The sequence below is a fragment of the Notechis scutatus genome, chromosome 4 (genome assembly GCF_049901735.1).
Source record: "Notechis scutatus isolate UNSWTSFEM ecotype Mainland chromosome 4, rNotScu1.2, whole genome shotgun sequence".
In the NCBI taxonomy this organism is placed as follows: domain Eukaryota; kingdom Metazoa; phylum Chordata; class Lepidosauria; order Squamata; family Elapidae; genus Notechis; species Notechis scutatus.
The window spans coordinates 54,207,514-54,235,366 of record NC_142012.1 but is presented as its reverse complement, the minus strand read 5'-3'; the positions used below and the strand labels follow the sequence as shown (position 1 = coordinate 54,235,366).

The 27,853-nt window shown below is 40.6% G+C and overlaps 1 protein-coding gene across 4 annotated transcripts in view; it reads left to right on the top strand.

Annotated features, from left to right (window-relative positions):
• KLHL5 (kelch like family member 5) overlaps window positions 1-27,428 on the top strand; it is a 31,589-nt gene extending 4,161 nt beyond the window's left edge. For 3 of the 4 annotated variants that reach the window (XM_026675315.2, XM_087963494.1, XM_087963495.1), the window contains 10 exons: window positions 5,342-5,524; window positions 8,861-8,997; window positions 10,331-10,527; window positions 14,760-14,972; window positions 18,227-18,413; window positions 19,722-19,946; window positions 22,155-22,317; window positions 23,923-24,135; window positions 25,013-25,184; window positions 27,229-27,428. In XM_026675315.2, coding sequence (XP_026531100.2) covers window positions 5,382-5,524; window positions 8,861-8,997; window positions 10,331-10,527; window positions 14,760-14,972; window positions 18,227-18,413; window positions 19,722-19,946; window positions 22,155-22,317; window positions 23,923-24,135; window positions 25,013-25,184; window positions 27,229-27,285 — 1,707 coding nt within the window. In that variant the 5' untranslated portion in view covers window positions 5,342-5,381 and the 3' untranslated portion in view covers window positions 27,286-27,428. Of the gene's footprint in view, window positions 1-2,222; window positions 2,669-5,341; window positions 5,525-8,860; window positions 8,998-10,330; window positions 10,528-14,759; window positions 14,973-18,226; window positions 18,414-19,721; window positions 19,947-22,154; window positions 22,318-23,922; window positions 24,136-25,012; window positions 25,185-27,228 lie in introns of those variants that run through there. The other variant, XM_026675318.2, reaches the window with a different exon arrangement.
• The last annotated feature ends 425 nt before the right edge of the window (window positions 27,429-27,853 follow it).

Below are 27,853 nucleotides of genomic sequence, written 5' to 3'. Positions count from 1 at the left end.
ATGGCAGCTATGTGCAGGCCAAACCTTGATCCCAAAAACCCACTATTGTATGAAATGATGCAATCTTTGTAAAACATGATGACTAGTCCAAAATATATCTGCACTTATGAAATGAAAACACATGGAACATATTAATCTGTTCGAAATTTGCCTCAATACGTTTTAGGAGTGTTTGTGAAGGACTGATTAGTTACGGAAAATGTTTGGGTAGAAAGTTGTTTTGAATAAAATGCAGATTTTAATTGCTGTGTGAATGTTACTTTTTAATAGGCATTGCTGTTCTGAAAATTCAGTCTTGTGAGAGACTCTCGAAGGAAATAAGCCATAATATTTTTACGTGAATAGACACAAACGTAAATGTATCCTCTCGCATTAAAGAGGGAGTATTATTTTCAGAAATATTTAGCTAATTTGATTTTTTACTAAAGGTAATTTGAATTAAAGTATACTTAGCTTTTATTTAGTTTATAGTTGATATTTTACCTTATATTTTATTTAGCTTAAATATAAGCTTACTTTATATTTTATTAGTTGCAAACAAGATGTTTGCAAGCAAAATACCAGGCTGGGAGAGCACCAAGGACTTCTCAGTTCGATCCTGGGCCATGTATATTCTCTTCTATTGATAAAAGTTAGTTTATATTTTGGCAGAGAGATCCTGCTGTAGAGAGATTCTGTATCCTTGGTTTAAAGTAACAGTGATATAGTTTGGATGTTTGCTGGATTGGACATAGAACATTTGGGCACTATGAAGCTTTGGAGATCTGCTTTGCATCAAGAAAACTTTCTTTTGAAGCCAGTTTGTGATGCAAAATCAAAGGCAGTTCAGTGCCTCACTTCAGTCTTCTCCAAAAGCCTCTCAGCCTATTCCTTCAGAGCTTGGGCCACAGGGAGAAGGTCTTCTTTGAAGGAAACTTCAGGAGAAAGCTAAAGGAGTTTCCCAGGAGAATACCACAGGCCCACCAGAGAGGTTAGTAAATAGATTTGTTGGCAAGGAGTCAGCCAACCTGACAAGAAGCAAAAGATGGAAGCTCCTCAAGGAGAGAAGCAACCTAGAACTAAGGAGAAAATTTCTGGACAGTTAGAACAATTAATCAGTGGAACAACTTGCCTCCAGAAGTTATAAATGCTCCAACACTAGAAGTTTTTAAGAAGAGATTGGACAACCATTTGTCTGAAATGGTAAAGGGTTTCCTGCCTAAGCAGGGGGTTGGACAAGAAGACCTCCAAGGTCCCTTCTAACTCTGTTATTCTGTGTTCTGTATAAGGTACTCTATTTGCTTCCATCTTCTTTCTGTGTGGCTTTTTGGTCTGTTGTTTCTTTTATCAACTGTTCCCAAAAGCTTTAGAAGATTATTATACAGGTAGTTCTCAACTTTCAATCAATTCATTTCAAATTATGTTTTTATATGCAAGATCTTTACAAAAGCAAATTGTTTTACTGGCTTTTAAAATTGTAGCTCCCTGCCTCCCTAGCCCACCCCTTCAACATGTGTAATTAAAATAAATTAAAACTAGGACTCCTTAAAGCTAATTTTAAGGGGATGAAACCACTGGCAAGAACATAACACAGTGTCTGTCTTTTGTGTAGCTTGATAAAAGTAGCAGGGCATTTTTCTCATTTCATCATTTCCTTTCAATTATGCGTTCCTCCTGTTAAGAGGATTTCCTAACTTGGATACCACATATCTAGATGCAATCTTAGGAGGGAGGGGGGAGGAAAGGAGGAAAAGAAAAAAGAAAGAAGGAAAGAAAGAGAAGAAAGGAAAGAAAGAAAAAGAAAGAAGAAAGTGAGGAAAGAAAGAAAGAAAAAGGAAGGAAGGAAAGAAAGAAGAAAGGAAGGAAAGAAAGAAAAAGAAAGAAAGAAGTGGGAAAAGAGAAAGAAAAGGGAAAGAAGGAAAGAAAGAAAAAGAAAGGAAGAAAAAAGGAATGAAAGGAAGCTGTATACAGGCAGACCATGTGTTTCTCTCTTCCTGGTTGGTTGCACAAATCTTTATGCTGACTGCTGGTTGTGAGCAGAAGGGAGGGAAGGAAGGAGAGGAAAAAGGGGAGGAAGGAAGAAAGTGTGGAAAGGAAGGAAGGAAAAAAGGGAGGAAGGGAAGAAGGAAGGAAGGAAAAAAGGGAGGGAGAAAGAAAAGGAAGAAAAGGAAAGGAAAAGGAAGGTAGGAAGGAAAAAGAAGAGCTGTGTACAGGCAGACCATGTGTTTTTCTCCTCCTGGTTGGTTGCACAAATCCTTTTGTGCACCGCAGGTTGTGCCTGTTGCCTAGACAATTGCTTGCTCTCGCCGAGGATGTCTGGCTCGCGTAGAGATTTTGACGTGAGGCAGCTTTTAAAGCTCAGATGGAGGCGGCTTGGTCACCAGCAGCAGCTCCCTCCTCATCCGAATGTGGATCATGAAGCAGACTGCTGGGACAGAAGATATCGCCCAGCTACCGGTGGGATAAAGTTTCTGAATGCGAGCAGCCTGCCGCCGGCACCCATCGGTTCCCAGAGGTCCAAGCCACCGGGTTTGCCGGATTCCTTTTCCCGGCCAATGGCATCCAAATCGGAAGTGCCCATCTTCGAGTTCACCAGGGAGAACATCCAGGATCCACAACTGCTTGAGGTTCCAGATGCTGAGGATGGAGCCCTTGAAGAAGAGAAAATACCAAGCCTCACTGCATGCAGGTTGTGCTATATCATTGTTCAGAAGCTCAGTAGCCTTTTAAAAATGTGATTTTTTTACATTTTAATAAGTAACCTGCCTGAGTAAATACAGATAGTAATGGCTAATCTGTATTCAAAATGCCTTGAAAAGGGGCTAAGTTGAATGTGTAGGATTTTAGAAAGAAAGAGGGCTAGAATTAAGCAGCCAGATATTTTCCCTGTTAAGTCTATTTTTTATTTTTTTATTGTTTGGTTTAATTGTAATCTGGATCGATATTTATGATGATTCCTTTTTTGTGTCCTTGCTGGGTTTTAGAATAGGAGCGTAATATAGGATTTATTTCAGACTTCTGCTGAAGCAGGTTAGATGAATCCAGATTAGAAATCACATTGTAGAGAATATAGCTGGAGTTTTCTTTGTCATTTATTTAAAAAAAACTATGTAACTTTATGTGGCTGTAGTATGCACCTTTACCTGGGAGTTTGTCTCATTGGGCTAAATAGCTTTCTTTCCGAACACATGTACAAAGAATTGCATTTGAAGTCCGTTATCCGAGTATATTTGCATACTAGTACTATATTTATTTTAATTCTATTTTTATAGAGAAAATGTACATTTTTATTTTATTTTTGCTCATTGTATACGATACAGATGCATGACGGCTGAAAGGTGTTATATTTTGATTTACCTTTAAAACTTGGCTAACAAATGGACAGTACTTGCTATCATTAGAATGCAGTTTGAACACTGAACAGATTAATTATTTAGAGCTCAGTGCATGAATTAAAATGTATTACACCCACTTTGTTCTTCTTAATCGTGCAAATATTAATATTTTGCCAAGGACTGGTGGTTTAAAAAGAGGCCAAAGCCATTATCGTAACATGCTGACCTCTTTATGCAGTGAACATTGTCGAAAATTACAAATGTACAGAAATTAGACCTGTTGAGCGGAAAGTTATTTTCTTTTGCACATCAATAAATTACAGGTAGTCCTCAACTTATGGCCACAGTTGAACCCAACTGGAACACAGCGCCGGTCATAAGTATGAATCAGTTGCCAAGCAAATGAATTTTGATCACAGGAACATGGCGATGCCACAAAAGTCGTAACTGTGAAAAACGGTCATAAGTTACTTTTTTCAGTGCTAAGTAACTTTGAATGATCACTAAATATACTGTTGTAAATCGAGGACTACCTGTCCTAATTCTTCTGATCATTTCCACGTTTAATGCTAATGGCAGGCATAAATATATTGTGTTGCATTTATTAGATTTTAGTGCACTCTTAAATATGTCTGTTTAGGGTTGTTACGGAGAGATAGTCTATTTCTATACAAATAATACCAAGATATCAAAATGAACGATTTAAAGAAAAATCTGTTTCCTGCAGAGAGGTTCTTCTGGGGCACCCAATAGTTAAGCTCTATTGTCGTTGAGAAAAGTTGAGAACTACCTGTATTATGTGATATTCATAGGTATATTATGAATGCCACATAATTTATAGAGCTGTGGTAGCGCAGTGGTTAGAGTGCAGTATTGCAGGCTGACTCTGCCCTCTGCCAGGAGTTTGATCCTGAGCGGTTCAAGGTTGACTCATCCTTCCCTCCTTCTGATATCTGTAAAACTCTGCAACAACTAATTCCCACAACACTGTCAACTTATTTACTAAGACTGTATTACTATTATTCCTCTACTACTAGATTATAATAACACTTCCTAGTGCCTATCTCTTCCCACATATGACTATAAACGTGTTGCTTGTATCTTTACAATTTGTATTGTTTTATTTGTTTCCTAGTATGATTGATTGCTTATTAGTAACCTATGACTATCACTAAGGGTTGTGTCTTATGATTCTTGATGAATGTATTTTTTTTCCTTTATGTAAACTGAGACCGTATGCACCAAAGACAAATTCTTTGTGTGTCCAATCACACTTGGCCAATAAAGAATTCTATTCTATTCTATTCTATTCTATTCTATTCTATTCTATTCTTTCATTTCGCAGACTTTCTGGCTGGGTCATTGCTAATAACTGAACCATTTTCTGCTTTCCTCCTGGTTGCTGCGAGAACATAAAACGAGAAGCTGCTGTGGCCTTTTTCCTTCTATCCACCTATACATCTTCTTTATTGTAGCCTGCTAATTTTGAAACGTAATTATGATCCTATAAACGCGAGCACCAGTAATTGCAACCTTGCTGAGCGATGAACTGCGTTCCTGGGCACAAAATATCCCTTTCACTGGTTCTCCAGTTGACTTGAGGGAGAGGTTTGGAGCTCAGGAAATGTTTCTTGGCCTTTGGAAGATTGCATGCAGTTGAACTGCTGGTGTTTTTTGCTTACTCCCCATCAGCAAGTCTCTAAACGTATTATGGTGCAAAAACAGCCTTGCACTTCATCTTCTGACACAATTGTCATAGTCTCTCCAGATGCCGTCCTGTTATTTTCAGTTCTTCCCATCCACGCACAGCGCATCGATGAGCGGGAATGCAAAAATGCATGTCCTAAAGACCTTGAATCTTGAAAGCTTTTCCCGTCAGTTCCACGACTAATAAAAAAACAACAGTCTTTTTGACAAAGTGTCAGGAGATAGAGCCTGCATTTTGTCAAAGAGGGAAGGAAGTGCATTCTCTCTTTGTCTAAAACCCGCCCTGTAAATTCCTTTTTCTAATCCATTTGCATTTCCAGAACTTCCCATAGCGGAGAGATTCACCTGCCGTGTCGTCCAATGGAGCCTTGTACGTCTGATGAATTTTTTCAAGCACTCAACCATGCGGAGCAAACGTTTAAAAAAATGGAAAATTACTTGAGGCATAAGCAACTATGCGATGTGGTATTAGTGGCAGGCGATCGACGGATTCCAGCACACAGGTACGTGTGCATTCAATCCCTTAAGCTGTCGTCCCTTTGGAAACATTTGAATATTTGAATAATTCATTTGAAGCATGCTCATTTAGTGATTCCAAGGATGGCTTTTTTGTTGTGTGCTTGTCTGTTGTTGGTAGCTGTCAACAGAAAAGCCTAAAGGCTTATTGATTTTTCTGAAACCATAACAAAATCGTTAATGTTAATGCTCTTTGTATAATGGCGACTACTGTTATCCATTTCAGAAATCTTTCATTAAAAAAACCCTCTTTTGTCCTTTTAAAAGACATTTTTGTACATTTATTTCTGTTACCGTATATGCCGGCGTATAAGACGACCCGGCGTATAAGACGACCCCCCAACATTTCCACTCAAAATATAGTTTGTTATATACTCGCCCCTCTTCCGCACGCCTTCCACTTTGCACTTTTTTTTTTTTTTGAGGCATCTTTTGTCTACCGTGGAATGAATCCCGTGAAGCTGAAAGGAGCAGCCAGCCTTCTCCCAGCTCCCAAGGAAGCGAGCTCGCACCGCCCGAGCTCCGCTGAGGTATCCGGCTGGGGCTGTCAGGAGTTGTTACCGCTGGCGCGGCTGCGCACGGCTCCAGTCCGCGTTGCCTCGGGAAGGAAAGGCAAAAGGAAGAGCCGCGCTTTTGCCTTTCCTTCCCGAGGCAATGCGGGACTGGAGCCACGCGGAGCCGCGCCAGCGGTAACAACTCCTGACAGCCCCAGCCGGATACCTCAGCGGAGCTCGGGCGGTGCGAGCCTCGCTTCCTTGGGAGCTGGGAGAAGGCTGGCTGCTCTTTCGGCTTCACGGGATTCGCTTTCCACGGTGCGCAAAAGTGCCTCAGCCGCGGGCAGCCGCAGTGCTTCCCAATTACTATTTGCCGGCGTATAAGACGACCCGGCGTATAAGGACGACCCCCAATTGGAGCATCTTTTTCAGGGCAAAAAAGTCGTCTTATACGCCGGCAAATACGGTAAGTTATTTCATTATTGTCCACTTGTTTTTTCTTTGAAGACGTTTCGCTTCTCATCCCAGAAGCTTCTTCAGCTCTGACTGCATGGTGGAGAATGGAAGGATTTATACTCCTTGCACACAGCTGGTCATTTGCATTGTTTTTAGAGAGCCGTTGAGGCCGCTTGGAGGTTTATCTGTGTCCTCAGGGTCACCTGAGTGGTGCAAATGGGTGTGGAGCCTTCTTAGAACAGCGAAAGGACTGGGTTGTAGACTGGAGAGAGTTGATGTTGCATCCCTCCCCCTCTGTTGACAGAGGGCTATTCAATTTTGACATCGATGGCCTCTTTGAACCCCTCCTTCAAATATGGTGGCTCATTTTTCAGGCAACTCAGGGTGGCTCCCTATAAACTCGTTTTGAAAATTGCAAAACACACTCAGTTAAAACATGAAGCGTTAAAAACAGGGGAGAAACCAAAAACTTGGTGCTAATTCATGCAAATATACCATCATCTCATCTCCAAGCACAGGAGGCTGGGTGGAACCAGGTCCTTAAGGCTTTAGGGAAGACTAAAAGAGTGGAGCCCAGCCAACCTCAGGAGGTTCCATGGGGCTGGAGATGTCACGAAAAAGGCCCCTTTCTAGCTTCCATCAGATGGCAATACAGGTAGTCCTCGAATTACAACAGTTTGTTTAGTGACCGTTCAAAGTTTGTAACAGCACTGAAAGAAGTGACTTACGACCGTTTTTTCACACTTGCAGCCATTGCAGTATCCCCATGGTAATGGGTGGTAATTATGAAGGTGTTACTGCTAAGGTTTTTACAAACTGGTATTGAAATTGAACTTTGGGAGAATGAGAATGTGAAGCACTGCATGATTCAGCAAGCAAAGAAATTTGGCTATAACCTAAGGCTGGGAAAGCACAAGGTTTAAAATTTACATTACATGATGAAAGAAAATTCCTACAAAATAGAATAGAATAGAGAATAGAATTCTTTATTGGCCAAGTGTGGTTGGACACACAAGGAATTTGTCTTGATATGATCTACCATTGATGTACCATTGGTATCTAACACCAGATAAATTGTCAAGAATGTATAAAGGTACTTCAAATGAATGTTGGAAATGTAAGTGCCAAGAAGGAACTGTTTATTATTTATGGTGGACATGTGATAAAGCAAAGAAATACTGGTGTAGGAGTCACATCTTAATACAGAAGATCCTTAAAGTGAACACAAAGAAAAAAACCAGGGCAGATATCCTTAGGGAAAGATGGTGTCACAGGTAGCCTGGCTGTGTGCTGTAGAGAGCTTTAAAGGTAATTTAAAAAGCACCTTGAATTGCACCCAGAAAGAAACTGGAAGCCACTGCAGCTCTCCCAACAAAGGCGTTACATGGGCAAACTCAGGGCTACCCATTACTGTGTGCGCGCTGCCATGCTATGGGGCCGTTGAAATGTACAGGTAGTCTTTAAGGCCAGCCCCATGTAGAGCACGTTGCAGTAATCCAACCTGGGAGGTGAGCAAGACATGGGTGACCCTGAGCGAGCATACTGAATACATGGCTTTCCTTGTGTCAAACTTTTCTAGGTAATTTTAAAAGAAAGAAAAGGCTAAACAGACATGAGATGAGATGAGAAGAGGAGGAGAGGAGAAAAGGGGGAAAGGAAGGGAAGAGAGCTTTCGTTCTCGCTTTTTTCTGTGAACACACTGGCACACACTAAAAAATGACATTCTGATGCTCTCTCCCCACGGGTGGGATTCAGCAATCCCAGCAACCGGTTCTCTGCCCGGTTGATGAGTGGGTGTGGCCATGGTGGGCGTAGTCTACCAGAATTTCCTGTTTCCAGCTTCCGGAAGGCTGCCAGAGCCCGGGGAAGTCCATTTTCGCCTTCCCAAGGGTCCAGAGGCTTCCCACACGCCTCTAGGACAGTGAAAACGGCCTCCCCCGGGCTCTGGAGGCTCTCTGGAAGCCGGAAACAGGACCGTTTTGCGACTTCTGGAAGGCCCGTTTTTCTCCCTCCCAGAGCCTCCATGCAGAACCTGCACTTACCTGCATCGCGTGGAGACTCCTGGGAGGGGCGAGGTGGGCGGGGCAAGCCGGTCTGTTGAAGTACCGGTTCGGCGAACTAGATGTAACTTTAACATCTGGTTCGCCCGAACCGGTCCTAATCAGTAGAATCCCACCCCTGCCTCTCTCAAGAGAAAAATACATTGCCCTACACATACACGCACACACAGACACATACTTAATATAAAGATGGTACTGAGGGCTTCATTTGTATGGATTGTTATTTTAAAAGCTTTTATAAACAGGCTGTCAAATTAACGCAGGCACCAATTGCCTTCTCCCTTGTCCCCATTCCTGTTTCACGTGGGCCCAGGTTGGTGCTGTCCTCTGTCTCGGATTACTTTGCAGCCATGTTTACTAACGACGTCCGAGAGGCAAGACAAGAAGAAATCAAAATGGAAGGGGTGGAACCCAATGCATTATGGGCATTAGTGCAGTACGCCTATACAGGTAAAGCAGTTGCTTTTAAAGCCAAGGAAATGCTAAAATCTATGGTTCAGGTAACAAAGTTGAAGATTCCCCACTTTGTATACAATGTGAATTATAATAATAAACACTGATTTAGACATAGCAAGGCCTGGTTTTTTTTTAAAAAAAAAAACTAAATTCAGAGAGCTAAAAGGGTGCTTTTACTCAAACTACCATTGCATTCATCACTCGAATGCTCCTCTCCTTGAGGTTTTTGTCTGCCCATTGAAAACCCTACAGCAGGGGTGTCCAACCTTGGCAACTTTCAGATTTGTGGACTTCAACTCCCAGAATTCCCCAGCCAGCATGGCTGGCTGAATTCTGGAAGTTGAAGTCCACAACTCTCTTCAGACTGAATCAAAGAAATAACATTCTGAAGAAAGAAATACGAAGAAGTAGGTTGGGTTGAAATATATACAATGCTTTATATGAAATACTGTTTATGCTCCTAAAGTAGTTTATTGTTGTCTGAATTATATTAGATTTTCTCAAGAAAGCATACTTGCTACGTACAACAGAAAAATGTCATTCGGTGATATTTTTTTAAAAATGACTTTTTGAATGTTTTTAGCTATTGGTACAAAATTGCTAAAGGCTGCTGAAATTTCTGGAACATAACACTTCTTTAGGAAAAAAAAAAACGGGGGAGGAGAAACAAGACAAGGTAGTATTTAAACCTGAAAAAGGCATCAGAATTATAGTAGAACAAATTTTAGGTGAAAACATTGTTCAAGTTTTACACATCTGTCCCCTTTTCCAGAAGTTTCTTGGTGTTTTCTGTCTGTCTGACATCCGTGGCATTTCTTGGAGATCTCTATCCAAATCCTTACTTCAGTTCCATCAGCTTTTTGTTAGAACTGTCTCAAGAATCAGCTTTATAGCATTATTATGTAGCATTCCCACATCCTGGGTTTTCCATAAAATCTCTGAGGGCAGATTTCCAAAATACGGAAATTAGTTGAAGAGTCTGTGGGTTTTTCTGTTTTTATTCTTGTCTAAATGTGCTGTCTAGAGTGCAGTACTGCAGGCTACTTCTGCTGACTGCCGGCTGCCTGCAATTTGGCAGTTCGAATCTCACCAGGCTCAAGGTTGACTCAGCTTTCCATCCTTCCGAGGTGGGTAAAATGAGGACCGAAAATTGTTGGGGGCAACATGCTGACTCTGGAAATTGCTTAGAGAGGGCTGTAAAGCACTATAAAGCAGTATCTAAGTCTTAAGTGCTATTACTATTACTATAACTAGTTGTTTGATTGGGTAATGTTGGCCTTTCAACTCATCATACTGTATGTAGTAACTGTGTTTTAAACCATTCCAGGTCGTCTTGAATTAAAAGAAGATAACATTGAGTGCCTGTTGTCTACAGCTTGCATTCTTCAGCTGTCTCAGGTTGTAGAAGCTTGCTGCAAGTTTTTGATGAAGCAGCTTCACCCTTCAAATTGCCTTGGAATCCGCTCTTTTGCCGATGCGCAGGGTTGCACAGATTTGCACAAAGTGGCCCACAATTACACCATGGTATGCAATTCTTTAAAAAATCATTTTATTTATTGAAAAACCATTCCATAATATCTTTTTTTGCAATATTTTTTTAATCTTTTTGTCACAACAAAAATATCATTGTGTGCACTGTGTGGTTCCGAAGTGTGATGACCCAAAGGGGCATGACACAAAAGCAACAAAGACACAAAAGTAGGTAAACTCCCTTTAATACATCTAGCTTGGCCCCCAATGTCCGGTTATCATCAGCTGGAGAAAAAAAACTCTCCCAAGAACAGTTTTTAAAGGGAAGAAATTCAGTCTGAATTCAAAGTACATATAAATTATAATAAAACCAACACAAACCACGCTGCAGCAATTAATGAGACAGGGCAGGAAAAGGAATTGCAGACTTCAAAAGATAACGAAACACAGTTGGGAGGATGCCAGAACCCAGATAAGGCTTGACAAACCAAAATAATTCACTGCTTTGCTTCCAGCAAGGTGCTGTGTGCAAACGTCCTTTTTAAATCCTGTTTTCCCAGCTGCAGCTAATGAAGGGAATCGGGGCCCTTTTCTTCCCCTGTAACCCCCGTAATTCATGTTGCTCCCTTATCCGTTTCTCCGTGCCCTAGGAGGAAGAGGGGGTGGGCCTGGGTCTTCCTCTGAATGCCCAGCTGGGCTGTGCCCTTCCCCAGTTTCTTCCACAGCCAGCGGAGCTACACTCCCACTCCCTGTCACACCTCTCCCTCGGAATCAGATTCCAACAGGGGCATTACACATAGTGTCTTACATTTTGATACAAATATGACAATATTCCTCTTGTTTAATATAGTTGACAATCTTTTAAAATTTGATATTATTACATATATTTTGTTAAATTATCAATCTTGTTTATTCAATATTATAATATGTTATTTTTGTGTCAATCTCTATATTCTTAATCTCACTCCTTTTACTACCAATTATATAATAATCATATTTGCAGCATTTACCAGATTATATAGTTCTAATAACAATTCACAAATTTATATTAAATTATAATTGTTTATGCCCTTTTTAATTTGTAAATATGCCACTATTATATTTTTTTAAAAAATACCCTTTCTAGTCACATTTTGATACAAATACAATAGGAGTTTAAACAAGTTGTGCAATTCTAATAATACAATTATTTTTATTAAATTACATCCTTTCTGTCAACTCATCAAATATTTCTATGGACTTTTTAGAATTGCCAAGAGACAGGGGAGGGGGGAAAGGGGTTTGAAAAAGCAGTGCGGCAGTTTGGAAATTGAAAGTGCATTCCATAAATAGTTTTTCAAAGATAGTAACTAGGAGACTGAAGTTTCTGCCGCACAAAACTCTAACTGGAGAGCATGATTTATGACTCTTGACTATGGATGTGTCCCATTGGAGAATATGAATTAGGATACACCCAGGAGTGAAGGGAAAACCAGGGTCAAGGGTGACAATGAATGATGTGCCTCAGAGTCGGCTACACCCAGGCAGTGCCGGACATGTTAACTCCCAATAAATCATTTTGGAAGTTTGGCTCGAGACTCATGATTTAATTGGGGGTCACTGCCGGAATCCTGACACTTTCATTATCTTATGCAATACTTCACAATATTATTTTCGTGTCAATCAAATTCCATACATCATTCCATAATATCATTGTCATTGTCATCATTATCCTAGATGTGTTTGTTAAGATTTTTATTTTCAAAGAGTGTTGAAGCCTGGAAGACAATAATTAGATCTCCCCCCCACCTTTGACTTAACACTAGGCAAGCTGCTGTTTTTTTACTTCAGCTCATTCCCCCCCCCCCCCCATGTACAGGTAGTCCTCATTTTATAACAGTTCATTTAGTGATCATTCAAAGTTACAACGGCACTGAAAAACATGACTCATGACTGTTTTTCACACTTACGACCATTGCAGTGTCCCCATGGTTATGTGATTTACATTCAGATTGATAACTGACTCACTTTTATGATGGTTGCACAAACTGTCCCGGGAGGGTGGTGATTTCCCATGACCCATTTTTGCGACCTTCTGACAAGCAAAGTCAACGGGAAAGTCAGATTCACTTAACAACCGGGTTATGAATTTATCAACTGCAGTGATTCACTTAATGACTGGGGCAAGAAAAGCCGTAAAATGGGACAAAACTCATTTCTCGCTCAGCAACATAAACTCTGGCCTCAACTGGCAGTTGTAAGTCGAGGACTACCAGTATAATATGAAGGCTGTACAGTTACTAAGGGTATGTGTCTTGAGATATGGCTAGGAAGAGCACTTAAATCTATACAAATTCCAAGAAATTAAACATGATGACATATTCAATAGTATTTCAGACAAACTAAGAGCTCTATTATAACTTTGAACAGTCACTAAAGGGATAATTTTTAAGTCAAGGACTACTTGTATATTACTAAAAAAATATACCCTAAGAATTTTGATACTTGAACTACTCCTTCCTGGTGATTTCTGATACATTATTTTGTTATTCCTTGTTATCACTGATACTTTCTCTTCTCGTTTATTAATTTATTGAGATGTATTATAGCATTTCCCCTAAGGCTAAAGCCATGGAAATTACTCTTTCAAGGCTATTGGCATTGGGGGGGTGGGGGGGGGAGAGAAATAAAACAAAGCCAGAGACAACTCTTCTAGCCTTTAACAGTTTGGGTTGAATAAAATTTAAATGAAGATGATTTTTAAAAAGTGATTTTTCAGAGTAATTAGTTGTGCTACATCAATTCTTCCCAGGACCGTTTAAGAAAAAAAAAAAAGTTTAATTCCAAAGGACACATGAAATTGAATTTTAGTAATAAGGAGCACCCTAGAAGCACTTCCTTTGGCTAGAAATATATGTTGCCATGGAAACAGTACAGAAATGTGTAGGCCAATTGAACCTTCAATTAGGGTAAATCTCTACTAATTTCATTTGCTTAAAAGCTACTTGAAATCAAAAAAATTAAAGGAGCAGCCATTTTGCACTTGTTTTTGCAATGTGGGTTCAGTAGATCTTAAGCCACTATAGGTAGTCCTTCCTTTAGGACCACAACTGAGCTCAAGATTTCTGTTGTTAAGTGAGACCTTTGTTGAATGAGTTTTGCTCCTTTTTACGACCTTTCTTGCCTCGGTTATTAAGTTAATCACTGCAGCTGAATTTTGATCATGTGACTATGGGGATGCTCAAAGGTTGTCATAAGTCACTTTTTTCGGCACCATTGTAACTTTGAACAGTCACTAAATGAACTGTTGTAAGTTGAGGACTACCTGCATTGAATGCCCCTGCTTATTCAACACTAGGAATTATGCATTGCACTTCAAATGGAAGTTAATTGCAGAAAAGGTCTGTGTGATGACCAGGGGCATGGCACAAAGGCAACACAGTTCAATAGTAAGTAGGAATCCCTTATTTGCTCCAACTTTGCTCCCAATGTCCTGGTTACCTTCTGGGCTGGAGAAAAACTCTCCCAGGAACAGCCTTTGGCTGCAGAGATTCAAGTCCAAAACGTTGTCAACAAAAACTGTAACTATAAATCCAATCAAGGCAAGATGAGGTAATTAGTTTGGCAGGGCAGGAGCAAGAATTCCAGACACTCAACACGGAAGACTCCAGGAACACAGATAAGCAAAGTCAGCACAAGATAAACTCATGTTTGTTCCCAGAAGACGCCGCACTCAGCATGCATCTCTTTTAAACTCTCTTCCCAGGTGTGCCTAATGAAGGGAATCAGGGCCCTTTCCTCCCCCGTAAGCCACGCAACCCACGTTGCTCTCTTCTCTGTTCCTCCCTGCGTGCCCTAGGATGAAGTGGGCCTGGGTCTTCCTCTGAATTTCCTCTCCCTTATTCCATCTCTCCCCTGCTCTGCCCAGCCAGACTTTGCCTTTCCCCAGTTTCAATAAATATTTATTTACTGAAGAGAATGCAATCATACAGGAGAGAATGCAAATAAATATTTTGAATGCTGTGCAGTTTATATCATCTTTTCTTGATGAAATATTTAGGCTTGGAAAAACATTTTACAGATCAATTTTTTCCCCAGTGAATTTTATTTCTTTATTTTTTTAATTGATTTTCTGCCATGAATTTTATTTCAATGGGTAACTTGAGTGCTAATTGGAATTTCCTTCATAATACCAGTGATCGAGAAAGAAGACTGAAAAATCAAATGGATAATATGTGGATTTGTGTCCAGGTTTTCCCTCCATTTCATATACACGTGGTTTTATTTATACTTCTCATCATTTTTAGGAGCACTTCATGGAAGTAATTAGAAATCAAGAATTCCTCCTCTTACCGGCCACTGAAATTGCAAAGTTATTAGCTAGTGATGATATGAACATTCCTAGTGAAGAGACTATTCTCAATGCGTTGCTCACCTGGGTGCAACACGATTTGGAACAACGAAAGGAAGATCTTAGTACACTCCTAGCATACATCAGACTCCCTTTACTGGCACCACAGGTAAGTCAATGACATTCCCTACAGCTCATCATCTGTGTTCATATCTCTCAATAACTTATTGCCACCTAATGTTCTCTTTCCTTTTTTTTTTAAACAGAAAAAAAAATATTGTAAGACCTTCCGACCATGCATGTCTTTTCTGAATTTAGAAACATAGTTTTTGAACGATCAACTAGAGAGAAGACCAGTTCACACAAAGGTCTGATTAAATTATTGCCATCATTTCAGGGATTGAAAATTAGATTGTTGGATGAAACAGAGACTCGTCCAAGTAATGTAAATGCTGCTATCCCATTAAAAGGGAGACAGCTTGTTGATCCATTAAAAAATTTTTATCAGGGCAAGATTTTATTTTGGTCGCTGCATGGAGTTTATTTCTTGAACTGAAACAATCATTTTATCGTAATTGTGAAAAGTATACAAAACCCGTTAAATGTTTTTTGGGAATTCTGCCAGCGATGCGAATTCCTCAGGCAGAATTTGGCCTGTGTTCAATGAGAACGTAAATTCATGATGTCTTAATTAAATACTTACAAACATATCTCCGTGAAGGTGGTATATCTTTGGTTAACGAACACTTCACAGCACTAAAACATCAGGAGATATGGAAATGAGTATTTCGTAGTCTATTCCAATTATGCATAAGTATGGCTGTGTTTGGTCACCTGGGGAGAGGAGAGCTGAATTTGTCTCAAGCCATCATCATGTTCTGTGGCCCAGTAGATTGAAGCAGACTTCCAAAGAGCCAGTTACTGATATTTATAACTTTATATAAATTGTTCCAGGCTATAGAATCTTAAAATGCTATTCTATGCCAGTGAAATAGTGTCAAATCCTACTGACACGAAGGTTGTGTATATCCTACCCTAGGGCAGAGTCAAGAGAAGAATGAGCCAAGAATCATTACGTTCCCCCAAATATCTGTCCAGCCCCTTTTAAATTCTGTTGACTTTTATCTAGCTTCATTTTAATTCAGACTGTTAGTTGATAAGATTCTTGAGGAATAGATCATCCTAACTGGAAGTTTATGTGTGGTCCCAGTTCTTCATGCCTGATAACAGTCCCACCCTCAAAAGCCAGCACAATTATTTGTTTCACTGTCATGTATATTCACTTTGGAGGAAAAGATAATGTATAAATATTATCTTTTCCTCCAATATTATAAAGAACGGTTGCTGGAATTGGGCGTGTCTAGTTTAACGAAAAGAAGGCCTAGAGGTGACATGATAGCAACGTTCCAATATTTTGAGGACCTGCCACAAAAACGAAGGGGTCAACCTATTCTCCAGAGCACTTGAGGGTAGGACAAGAAACAATGGGTGGAAACTAATCAAGCAGAGAAGCAACTTAGAACTAAGGAGAAATTTCCTGACAGTTAGAACAATTAATCAGTGAAACGGCTTTCCTCCAGAAGTTGTGAATTCTCCAACACTGGAAGTTTTAAAGAAGAGATTGGATAACCCATTGTCTGAAAGGGTATATAGGGTTTCCTGCCTAAGCAGGGGATTGGACTAGAAGATCTCCAGGTCCCTTCCAACTCTGTTATTCTATATTCTATAGTCAAAGTCCAGGGCTTCTGTCATCTAGAACATGATACGGACAAAGTTATGTTTGGGCCCTCAGTCCAAATGATTAAAGTCAATGGCTTCCTTTTCTATGTCAGCCTTAAAATGAATTACAAACCAACTGCCCTCTTGCATGCATGGCGATCAGTTGTAAAAGAGATTCCCTTGTTTTAACACGGAAAAATTGATTCTTTATAAATCAGTCAGCTCCAGTTAATTACTTTAGTCTTGCTGCATGTGAGCCTCGTATAATACTCATGGTTTTGAGCTTAAATCAAAAATTGAATTTTAACATTTGGAGAGGCTCTGTGTAGTGATGCAGATAGAATTTGAATTAGAAAGGAAAAACTCCGAATCAGCTATGATCCTTACTGGACAATATTGGTCTGTTTTTATTTGCAGAACGGTTATGATTATAAAATAGAGTAAAAAAAGACTGTCCTGAAAAAGGTCTTATTTTTTCCAGGAAATGCCTGGATTTTGTTGTTTTTTCTTTTGAAGACCTTTTGCTTCTCATCCAAGAAGCTTCTTCAGCTCTGACTGGATGGTGGGGAATGGAAGGATTTATATTCCTTGAAGACAGGTGGTCATTTGCATCCTTTTAGAGAGCACTTGAGGCCACTTGAGGTTTATCTGTGTTCTCTAAAAGAATAATATAAATCCTTCCATTCCCCACCACCCAGTCAGAACTGAAGAAGCTTCTTGAATGAGAAGCAAAGCATCTTCAAGGAAAAACAAAGTCCAGTTGCCTCCTGAAAAAGCACCTTTGGGACAACCGTGATGACTGAGAATCTCCATAGATGTCCAAAGCACACATGTATGGATTTAAAGTTCCGATCAGAAAAGGAAGAACACAAAAAAAGTAGTCAACAATGTTTCCTGTTTCGGATTACTAGTCAGAAATTTTAATTTGTTACCTTATATTTAAATAAGGTTCACTAAATTGTAGATCAATATTTGTAGACGATCCTCCTTCAATAGATCAATTAAACAGTTATTAGAGTGGCAACACTTTAAAGAATACCGTAGTATGTTGATTTGGATAGAATGCACCAAATCTCAATAATTTAGAGTAAACATATTGCTCTTTAGTGAGGATTAACACTGTAAAACGTGATTTTGATGCCTATAAATGTGTGTTATACTGCTCTGTTCATTAGGAATTAAGTTGCACAGAAACCCTTGAAGCTTACATTCACCAAAGCTCACAATACTAATGAAATTTGCAGCAGTTACAAGCACATAAAGCGCAAAACTAGATAGCTATAATACGTAATATAATTTCTATATACTACACGTTTATTGCTAGTGTTAGTTAACCTTGCTGCAGCACAATTACTTTGTGCGAAAGTTTCATCTAACAGAGCAATTGCCAGTTCGGGTAAATGGATTTTTTTTATCCTAGAGAAAATAGTTTTTATCTTAGAGAAAATAGTTAAGTAGTTACATTTCAGGTAAATTGATTTTGTTTCCTGGAGAAAATAGTTGATGTAACAGAAACTGAAATTTCTAGTAATAATGCTTGTTCTTTTTATGCCCCGATGATTGCAAAGCATTTATTCAGCATGCATACTGATGATAGGTTAAAATGATGATACCCACAGTGCCAAATTGTATTTCATGCTGTCTTATTCCTGATCCACTATTATGGTTTAGCAATTCAGCAGATTTATTTCTCTTTTTACCTAGTTTCTAGCCGATATGGAAAACAACATACTCTTCAGAGATGACATTGAATGTCAAAAACTCATCATGGAAGCAATGAAGTACCATTTGTTGCCAGAGAGAAGACCCATGTTGCAAAGCCCTCGCACAAAGCCTAGAAAATCTACTGTGGGCGTCCTGTTTGCAGTGGGAGGCATGGATGCCACTAAAGGTATATTGGTTTATAATAAAGATTAAAAATGAATCCATCATACAGGGAGTCCTCAGCTTACAACAGTTCATTTAGTGACCGTTGAAAGTTACAAAGGCACTGTTCTAACCAAGGTTTCCTGAGACAGTAACAATCACACACTGTTCCCAAAAAATATTTGTTTTATTTCAACGGCTGTGAATTATATGCATTCACAGCCCGTAATGAGTCCCAAACAGTTTATGAATAGTCCAACAGAAGTGTGCCACAGTCCTTCAGGATAAGGCTGATAAGCACCCACCTTTATCTCCTTTGAAATGCTGCCAATGACTAAATTGCCCATTAACTGTACAAGGCCAAACGGAGCACAAAGTCAACACAGAGCTTCAGAGTTTAAACCAACCAGAATGAACAAAGTTGCTTCCTGCAAAGGCTCATGTCCCTTTGCTCTGCCTTTATGTCATATGGGAGGGGCCAATCATCTCCAAACCTTATTCCTGAGTCACCTCTTTTGTCTTAACTGTTCTTGCCTTCTGGCAGCTCTGTGCAAGTGCACACTGGGAATAGGCTCTCCCTGTCCTCCTCCTTGCTGATGTCAGATTCTGGAGGCTCCAGAGTCAGCACATAACTCCCAGATGGCCCTGGCCCCATCTCTGTATCGGACGCAGGACCCTTGTCCGAGTCCCCCCCAGACTCCTGGACTGGCCCATGTTCCTCCCCACTATCTGACTCTGCTGCCAGCTCCGCAGGCCACCAGCAGACCACAACAGGCACTGAAAAAAAGTAACTTACGACCATTTTTCATACTTAACGACCATTGCAGCATCCTCATGGCTGTGGGATCAAAATTGGGATACTTGGCAACTGACTCGTATTTATGATTGTTGCAGTGTCCCCAAGGTCATGTAGTCAAGCAGCTTTTGCGACCTTCTGACAAACAAAGTCAAAAGGGCAAACCAGATTCATTTAACAACCGTGTCACTAATGGAACAACTGCAAGGATTCATTTAAGAAATGTAGCAAGAAAGGTCGTAAAATGGGGTAGAACAAACTTAACCCATGTCTCACTTAATAACATAAATGTTAGGCTCAGTTATGGCCGTAAGCCGAGGCTACCTGTATTTAAGAGTTTCATGAGCAATTAATTGGTGTACTCACCTGTACAGTTCAAGTATAAATAGAAATCTCAGTTTGGATCTGGCCTATTTAACTAGTAAGACCATCCCTGATCTCCTTCATGGAGTCCTACCTGTTTCATTTTCATAGAACTGCAATTATTGTTCCAAGTAGTCTTTTTTTTTCTTTAACATATATTATACTATTGTTAAGGAGCGACCAGCATTGAGAAATACGATCTCCGTACCAATATGTGGACTCCTGTTGCAAATATGAACGGGAGAAGATTGCAGTTTGGAGTTGCTGTGTTAGATGATAAATTGTACGTTGTTGGAGGTAGAGACGGACTGAAAACATTGAATACTGTGGAGTGTTACAACCCCAAGACAAAAACGTGGAGCGTGATGCCACCCATGTCAACTCATAGGCATGGGCTTGGTATGTATAAATATTTGCACTTTTTGGTTTTTAAAAAAGTGTTAATGAGTTGAGCTCTTACCAGATTAACTCAAGTAAGCAATTCTGGGAGCCGATTATTTTTGGTTCGTTGTTGTGGAGGAAAAGAATTAACTTTAAAACTTAAATAATTTTACTTATATTGGTGGTTCTCAATTTAGAGCCCATACTGTTAGGAACAAACTTTCCCACTTACAGCAAGAATCTGCTTCCATTCAACTATCTCTGGCTAAATTCCTTTTCTTTCAAATATTTTACATTATTAACTAACAGGAGCCCTGGTGGAGCAGAATGCAGTATTGTAGGCTAACTCTGCCCACAGACTAGAGCAGCAGTCGCCAACCAGTGGGCCGTAGCCCACTGGTGGTCTGCGAGAAAATGTTGGTGGTCCGCAGAGAAATATCACCCACAGAGCACCCCCAAAGCAATTAATCCAGGCTGCGCAGGAACACAAGGCTGCGCCGCCCACATGGCCCGTGGGAACTTTCCCTGCCCACTCAATCCTTACCTGGCAAACTTGCCTGCTAAATTGCTATTTTTCCTTTTTCCGACCATCAGCTGTTCTGCTGTGCGGGGCGATTTAGATTAGCTAGAAAGCAGGAAATTGTTGTATTTCTTGCTTTCTAGCTAATCTTTAGATGAGCTGAATGAGCTGGACTGAAGCAGTGTAGACTGAGCTAGCTGATGACAGAAACACAGATCTCCAAGTGAATCTGTGATTCTGTGAGCAACTCAATCTGCCTGGCTGCTTTGCCTGATTTTGGGTAAAGGTTGCTCTTTTTTAATAAAAAATTCAATATTTATATAAATATTTATAATATTTATGTACAAGCCATGCCCAGCCAGTCACATGACTAACAAGCCACACCCTCAAATTAGGCCACGCCCACAGAACTGGTTAATGGTCCCTGGGATTTAAAATTATGAGTTTGATGGTCCCTGAGGTCCAAAAGGTTGGCGACCCCTGGACTAGAGTTTGATCCCAACGGAGCTCAAAGGTTGACTCAGCCTTCCATCCTTCCCAGGTCCATAAAATGAGGACCCTCATTGTTGGGGGCAACATGCTGATCCTATAAACCATTCAGAGAGTGCTGTATAGCATTATGAGGCGGTATATAAGTCTTAAGTGCTGAGTGGTACGGTGGCCTAGAGGTGGAGCTCTCACCTCACAATCAGGAGGCTGTGAGTTCAATCCTAGGTAGAGGCCAATCTTTCTCTCTGTGCACAATGAAAATATATCCGCTGAACAAAACTCCGCATTGGCAACAGGAAGGGCATCCGGCCAGTAAATACTCAGCTCCATTCAGTTGCCCAAACTACATCCCACAAGGGATTATTAGGTCATTAAAAGGAGATGATATAAATCTAAGTGCTATTGCTATTAAGTGTTTCGAGTAATAGCCAACATTATGAATATTAAACTTACTTGATTTCTCATGTTATTTATACCCTACTTGAGAACTAAGTTGTGGATACAATCCTCCTTGTGGGCATGTGCATCTCCCTGGAGAGATTTTATGTTCTCTGAAAACTTGTATGAAAATACAGAGATCTGGTTTCCCTTTCAAGAATAGAATTACCGTATTTATCGGCGTATAACACGCACAGGCGTATAACACGCATCTTCATTTTAAGGGGAAATTTCAGGAAAAAAAATTTAAAAAATTCTGCCTGCCTGCCTTAGTTTCTGGTTGTTTGGGAGCAGCTTCGGCTGAGAATAATAACTATTCGCCTCTTTTACTCAGCCGAAGCTGTTCCGATTCAACCATTAACGAAGGCAGGCAGGCAGGCAGAACTGGAGCACTGCGGGCGGGCGGACGGGGTGGGGGGTGGGGGAGAGGCGACAGGAAAAGCCCCCGCTTCTTTGAAGCAGTTTCTTCCTGTGCTGGTGGAGGAGCGAGAGAGCGACTGAGAGAGCTGACCCAGAGAGAAGGACAGGCTTCGGTTGCTTCCTCCCTCCCCTTCTTTCATTTGTGTCCTTGATCCCCGATCCCAGCAGCATTCACCGAAGGCTTCTTAACATTATATCGGCGTATAACACGCATACATCATTTGCCCCCTATTTTCAGGGGGAAAAAAGTGCGTGTTATACGCCGATAAATACGGTAAATGGAATCCAATTCCTTATTGGCCAAGTGAGAAAGCTCTGCTCCAGGACTGAGCAATTTGTGATGTTTGCTTTCTTTGAAGGAGTAGCAGTGTTGGAAGGTCCCATGTATGCTGTGGGGGGACACGATGGTTGGAGCTACCTGAACACAGTAGAAAGGTGGGACCCACAGGCCCGTCAGTGGAACTTTGTGGCCAGTATGTCAACTCCAAGGAGTACAGTGGGTGTAGCAGTCCTAAGCGGAAAGTAAGTACAGAGAACCAAAACTTAAGGCTTTCTGGTGCGGGAAGTCCTCGATGCATGACCAGAATTGAGCCCAAACTTTCTGTTGCTAAGCGAGACCATTGTTAGGTGAATTTTGCTCCATTTTACCACCCTTCTTGCCACATGAATGACAGGAGTTGTCAAGTTAATAACATGGGCTTTAAATGAATCTGGCTTCCCCTTTGACTTTGCTTGTCAGAAGGTCACAAAAGGTGATCACAAGACCCTGGGAATACTGCAACCGTCATAAATATGAACCAGTTCCCAAGTTTTGATCACATAACCACGGGGCTGCTGCAACTGTCGTATGTGTGAAAAACAATCGTAAAGTGACTTTTTTCAGTGTTGTTGCAGCTTTGAACAGTCCCTAAATGAATGACTGTAAGTTCAGGACGACCTGTATTCTTACTGCTGCTGTCAGAACTTCTTCCTGAAACATTAGGTATATTGTAACTGTAATTTATGATAAATATTTTAATACCGCTTCATGTACAATGGAAACTCACAAGTTTGGGAATATCCTATGGCCGTGATGGCGAACCTATGGCACGCGCGCAGAGCCATTTGTGTGGGTGCATGGGCCCCAGCCATACTTACCTGCACTGCGCACGCGCGTTCCTCGCAGCTGGTTTTTGGGCCATTTGAGGCCTTTTTCGGCTACCCAGAGGCTCATGGGAAGCCTCTGCAGCCTTTGGAGGCTGAAAAATGGCCTTGTTTTTTGGCCTCCAAATACCGGAAGTGACAAAACCGGAAGTACTGGAAGTGACAAAACGGCCCCATTTTTTGGCCTCCAAAGGCTGAGGCTTCCTTGAGCCTCTGGGAGGCCGAAAAAGGCTTCAAACGGGCTGAAAATCAGCTGGGAGGCAGGCGCATGTGCAGTGCACGTAAGAGGATAGGGGGTGTTGTGCGCACATGCACAGGGGGGAGCGGGGTGCTTTGCATTGTGGGTACCGGCACATGCGCTTTTGGCACACCACAACAAAAAAGTTCGCCATCACTGTCCTATGGAATCAGAGGAAAATTGGTGGAGGGAAAGAAAAAAAAATCCCTTTGCATTTAGTTGCCAAATGAACAGATTCTACTTCATGAATCGTTTCCACTTCTGAACTATCTGTGGAGGAATGTATAGAAAAAATTGCTTTCCGATCCAGAATTTCCCTTTGTTCAGTCCCGTATTGTAGATCCCGGGAGTCTCACAACAATTGGCTACATTTTCTGGGAAGCAAGTTATGGGAAACAACGCATGATAAATTGCTCCAATTTCAAGTTTATATTCCACCTTCGGCAATAGGGTCTCACACGCGCCTTTTCCCTATATAAGGCGTTAAAGGCTGATCTTGCTCAGCAGAATAAAGAATTGTTAGAGACCTGGAGAGGTTGCTTCCTCCTGCTGAACTTAACTTGCGAAACATTTGCAATGTTGCTTTTCAGACTTTTCAAACATTCACATTATTATTATTACTATTGTTATTATTATTTTCCTGGATCCATAATTCAGGGTCAGTTTGAGCTTTGCCCCATTCTGTTGTGCATGGGTACGGATAGCTAGTGTTAACCCTCTCTTAACATTTCTGTGGGCGTTCACAGGCTCTACGCGATAGGCGGCCGAGATGGGAGTTCTTGCTTGAAGTCCGTCGAATGCTTTGACCCGCACACGAACAAGTGGACCCCCTGTGCTCAAATGTCCAAGCGAAGAGGGGGCGTGGGAGTAACGACCTGGAATGGCTTCCTGTATGCTATCGGGGGTCATGATGCACCAGCGTCTAACTTGACATCAAGGCTCTCCGATTGTGTAGAAAGGTACGGTCCCAATAAATGCTTAACTTCGCTTAAGCTCGAAGGCTTGACACAGTCGTGGTGGGGGTGAACCTAATAGTTGTTGTTGTTTTAACCATTGAGTTGTGTCAATTAAAGGTTACTTGTACACTTCTACAGCCCTCCACTTACAACAGTTCATTTACCATGCGAAGTTACAACATCCCTGAAAAAAGTGACTTACAATCATTTCCCACACTTAATGACCGTTGCAGCAGCCTCTGGGTCATGTGCAGTGGTGGGATTCAAATTTTTTTTATTACTGGTTCTGTGGGCGTGGCCAGGTGGTCATGTGACTGGGTGGGTGTGGCTATGTGGTCATGTGACTGGGGGCAAAAGTTTTTTCCCCCTTTCATAGCAACCCCCCCCCCAGCGCTTTGTTTTTGGCCTAGTGAGCCTCAGGGAAGCCTCCTGGGAGCAAAAACGGGGCGCAGGGGTGCTGCGCAGCACCCTCCCGTGCCCCGTTTTTAGCCTACTGGGTCTCAGGGAAGCCTCCTGGGCACCGAAAAAGAAGCATTTTGAAGCCTTCTGAGGTAAGAACAACAGCAGGAGGGGGGAATCAGCTGTGCCGTGCGATTTAGATTAGCTAGAGGGCAAGAAATTGATGATTTCCTGCTTTCTAGCTAATTAAATCGCGTAGCATAGTTGATTGTCGCACTGATTGTCGGGAATACCGGTTTGGTCAAACCGGTATCATTTTTTTTACTACTGGTTCGCCTTACCTTTCGTGGGATCCTTATTTCACAAAAAATCAAAACGGGTTTCAGGGGAGCAGTATACAAACACATGCAGATATTTTGTGACAGTTCCTCAATGAAATAAAATGGAAACTTCTTATTTTTTTTTTCCTTTTTTTAATCAGATACGATCCCAAAACAGATATGTGGACTGCTGTGGCATCAATGAGCATCAGTAGGGATGCGGTGGGAGTCTGCCTTCTTGGAGATAAGCTGTATGCTGTGGGAGGATATGACGGACAAGCCTACCTTAATACAGTAGAATCATATGATCCTCAGATAAACGAGTGGACACAGGTAATGTGGAGGTTAAGAGACCTGGCCAACATATCTGAGATGATGGGGTCTTTGGGCGTATCTGAGCTTCGCTGCTTTCCTTGCAGACATTTCATTACCAAAGTAGGTAACATCATCAGTGCTGGGAGGGAGTGGGCAGAGTTCGAACATGGCCTTTTGTTTCTTTTAATTTAAGTATCCTATTTTTTTAAAAAATATTTTTGCTGATTTTTCAATTTTGTATTAACCGGTAGTCCTTCACTTAGAAGAGCCAGAACCGAGCCCAAAATGTATGTCACTAAGTGAACAATTTGTTAAGTGCGTTTTGTATTATGTTACTGTACCTGGTTCTAGGTGGGGGTTCTTTGGTCTTTTGATCATAAATATTTTAATTAACTGCGGAATCAAGCTTCCAGAAAACTTTTATTTTTTCAATATACGAGAAAGGACCTGGTATTAATAAGAGGCAAAAAATGTCCACATAAGAGTCATATGAGAAACTCAACTGTAATTTAAACTTGAAAACTTCCTTTTATTATTCCAAGTGGGTAAATTCTGGACTATGTTCATCTGACTCAGAAATTGAATAAAATTTATTACGGATTTTTAGTTTAGCCTAACAGGATAGATGTCAGGATTCCGGCAGTTACTCCAATTAAATCATGAGCCTCGAGCCACACTCCCAAAACTAAAAAAGATTTATTTGAACATAACATTCTACATCCGACATTAACCTGGGCGTGCCAACTCTTGAGATACATAATTCACTGTCACCCTTGATCCTGCTTCCCCCCCCCCCACCCCCACCCCTCTGGGTGTATCATCAACGAAACAGTCCACAGCCAAGAGTCATCAGTCATGCTCTCCAATTACACTGTTGCGTGGCAGAAGCTTCAGTCATCTAATCAGTCTCTGAAGAAAAATATGAATGGAATGTACTTTCGATTCCACACTGCCACCTGCTCTTTGAAACTCCCCCCCTTCTTTCTGTTGTCAACTATAAACGTGAACAAAATGTTTTACGAGTTGACCATAGATTTTAATAAGTTGGTGGGGGGAACCATAGCAGAAACATAAATGTTATATTAAGAGAAACATTTTTGTGGAGTTGCTGAAAGATTGAGAAGCGTATAAATTCAGTAGAGGATGGTGATCATGTCATGATGATCGATCATGATCCGATTTAACTATTTCTGGAACTGAGGTTTAATGACAGATAACAGATTCTGAGGTCGAGCCTAGTAGATGAGCTCTTGATTCTAATTGGGCTTTAATTTGAACAAGGACGGTCTTTAAGATAGAGTGGAATGGAATGGAAGGGAAATGAAAGGAACAGGAACAAGAACAGGAACAGGAATAGGATAATGGGAAATGGAATGGAATGAAATGGAATAGATTAATGGGAAATAGAAATAGAATAGAATATAGAATAGAATAAAATAGAATAGATTAGATTAATGAAAAATAGAAATAGAATAAGATTAGAATATAGAATAGAATAGAATAATGAATAGAATGGAATGGAATGGAATGGAATGGAATGGAATGGAATAGAATAGAATAGAATAGAATAGAATAGAATAGAATAGAATAGGGGAATAAAAAATAGAATGGAATAAGGGAATAAGAAATAGAATAGAATAAGGGAATAAAGAATAGAGTAGAATAAGGGAATAAAGAATAGAATAGAATAAGAAAAAGATTAGAATATAGAATAGAATAGAATAATGAAGAATAGAATAGAGTAGAATAGAATAGAATAGGTGAAGAATGGAATGGAGTGGAACAGAATGGAACAGAATATAGAATGGAATGATAAAGAATATAGAATAGAGCTGGAAGGACCTTGGAGGTCTTCTAGTCCACCCCCTGCTCAGGCAGGAGAACCTATACCATTGCAGATAAGTGACTGTCTAGAGTCTTTTTTTAAAACTCCAGTGATGGAGTGACCACGATTTCTGAAGGCAAGCTGTTTCATCGAAAACCTTCTCCTCTTTTCCAAAATATTTGTGAATCGTATCGATAATTTTGTCCTTGATTCTTTTTCATTCTTTTCCTCTTTCAGGTTGCACCATTGTGCCTCGGAAGAGCTGGAGCTTGTGTGGTGACTGTCAAACTCTAGTAGTGAAATCGTGGTCTCTTCTGTAGACTCTTTGGTGATTTCACCTCCAATTATTAAAGCATAAATACGTCAGGTACTGTGTATCTTCGCAAGGCAAAGAGACTGACCTTAAATCTTATTTGTATAAAGGATTTTTTTTAAAGGACCAATATTGTGTACTTTTTTAAAAAAACAACAACATACGAATAATGTAGTTCATGTACGCATCTATATGTGTTGGTAATGGAAATACATTACGGATCAGATAGCATGTTTCAAGTGCATAAATCAGAAAAAAGAAGAAAAAAAAGGGCACTCATTTTGATTGTTCTGGAGGCACGAAAGGAACTTGTGTTGTTCTTTGCCCTCTAGCCACAGATTTGCAATTCCCTTTTATGTCCTTTTGCAAGACGTAAGAGGTAAGTTTTGCTTTGTTCCAAATGCTTCTTTTATTGTTTGCTCTTTTTTTTGGGTGGGGACATGGTACAACAAACCAAATGCAAAGGAAATATCAAGTGTACTTCTGATTTGAGAAATGCCGTACCTCTGATGCCTATGCAGGTACTCCTTGACTTATGACCGTCATTGA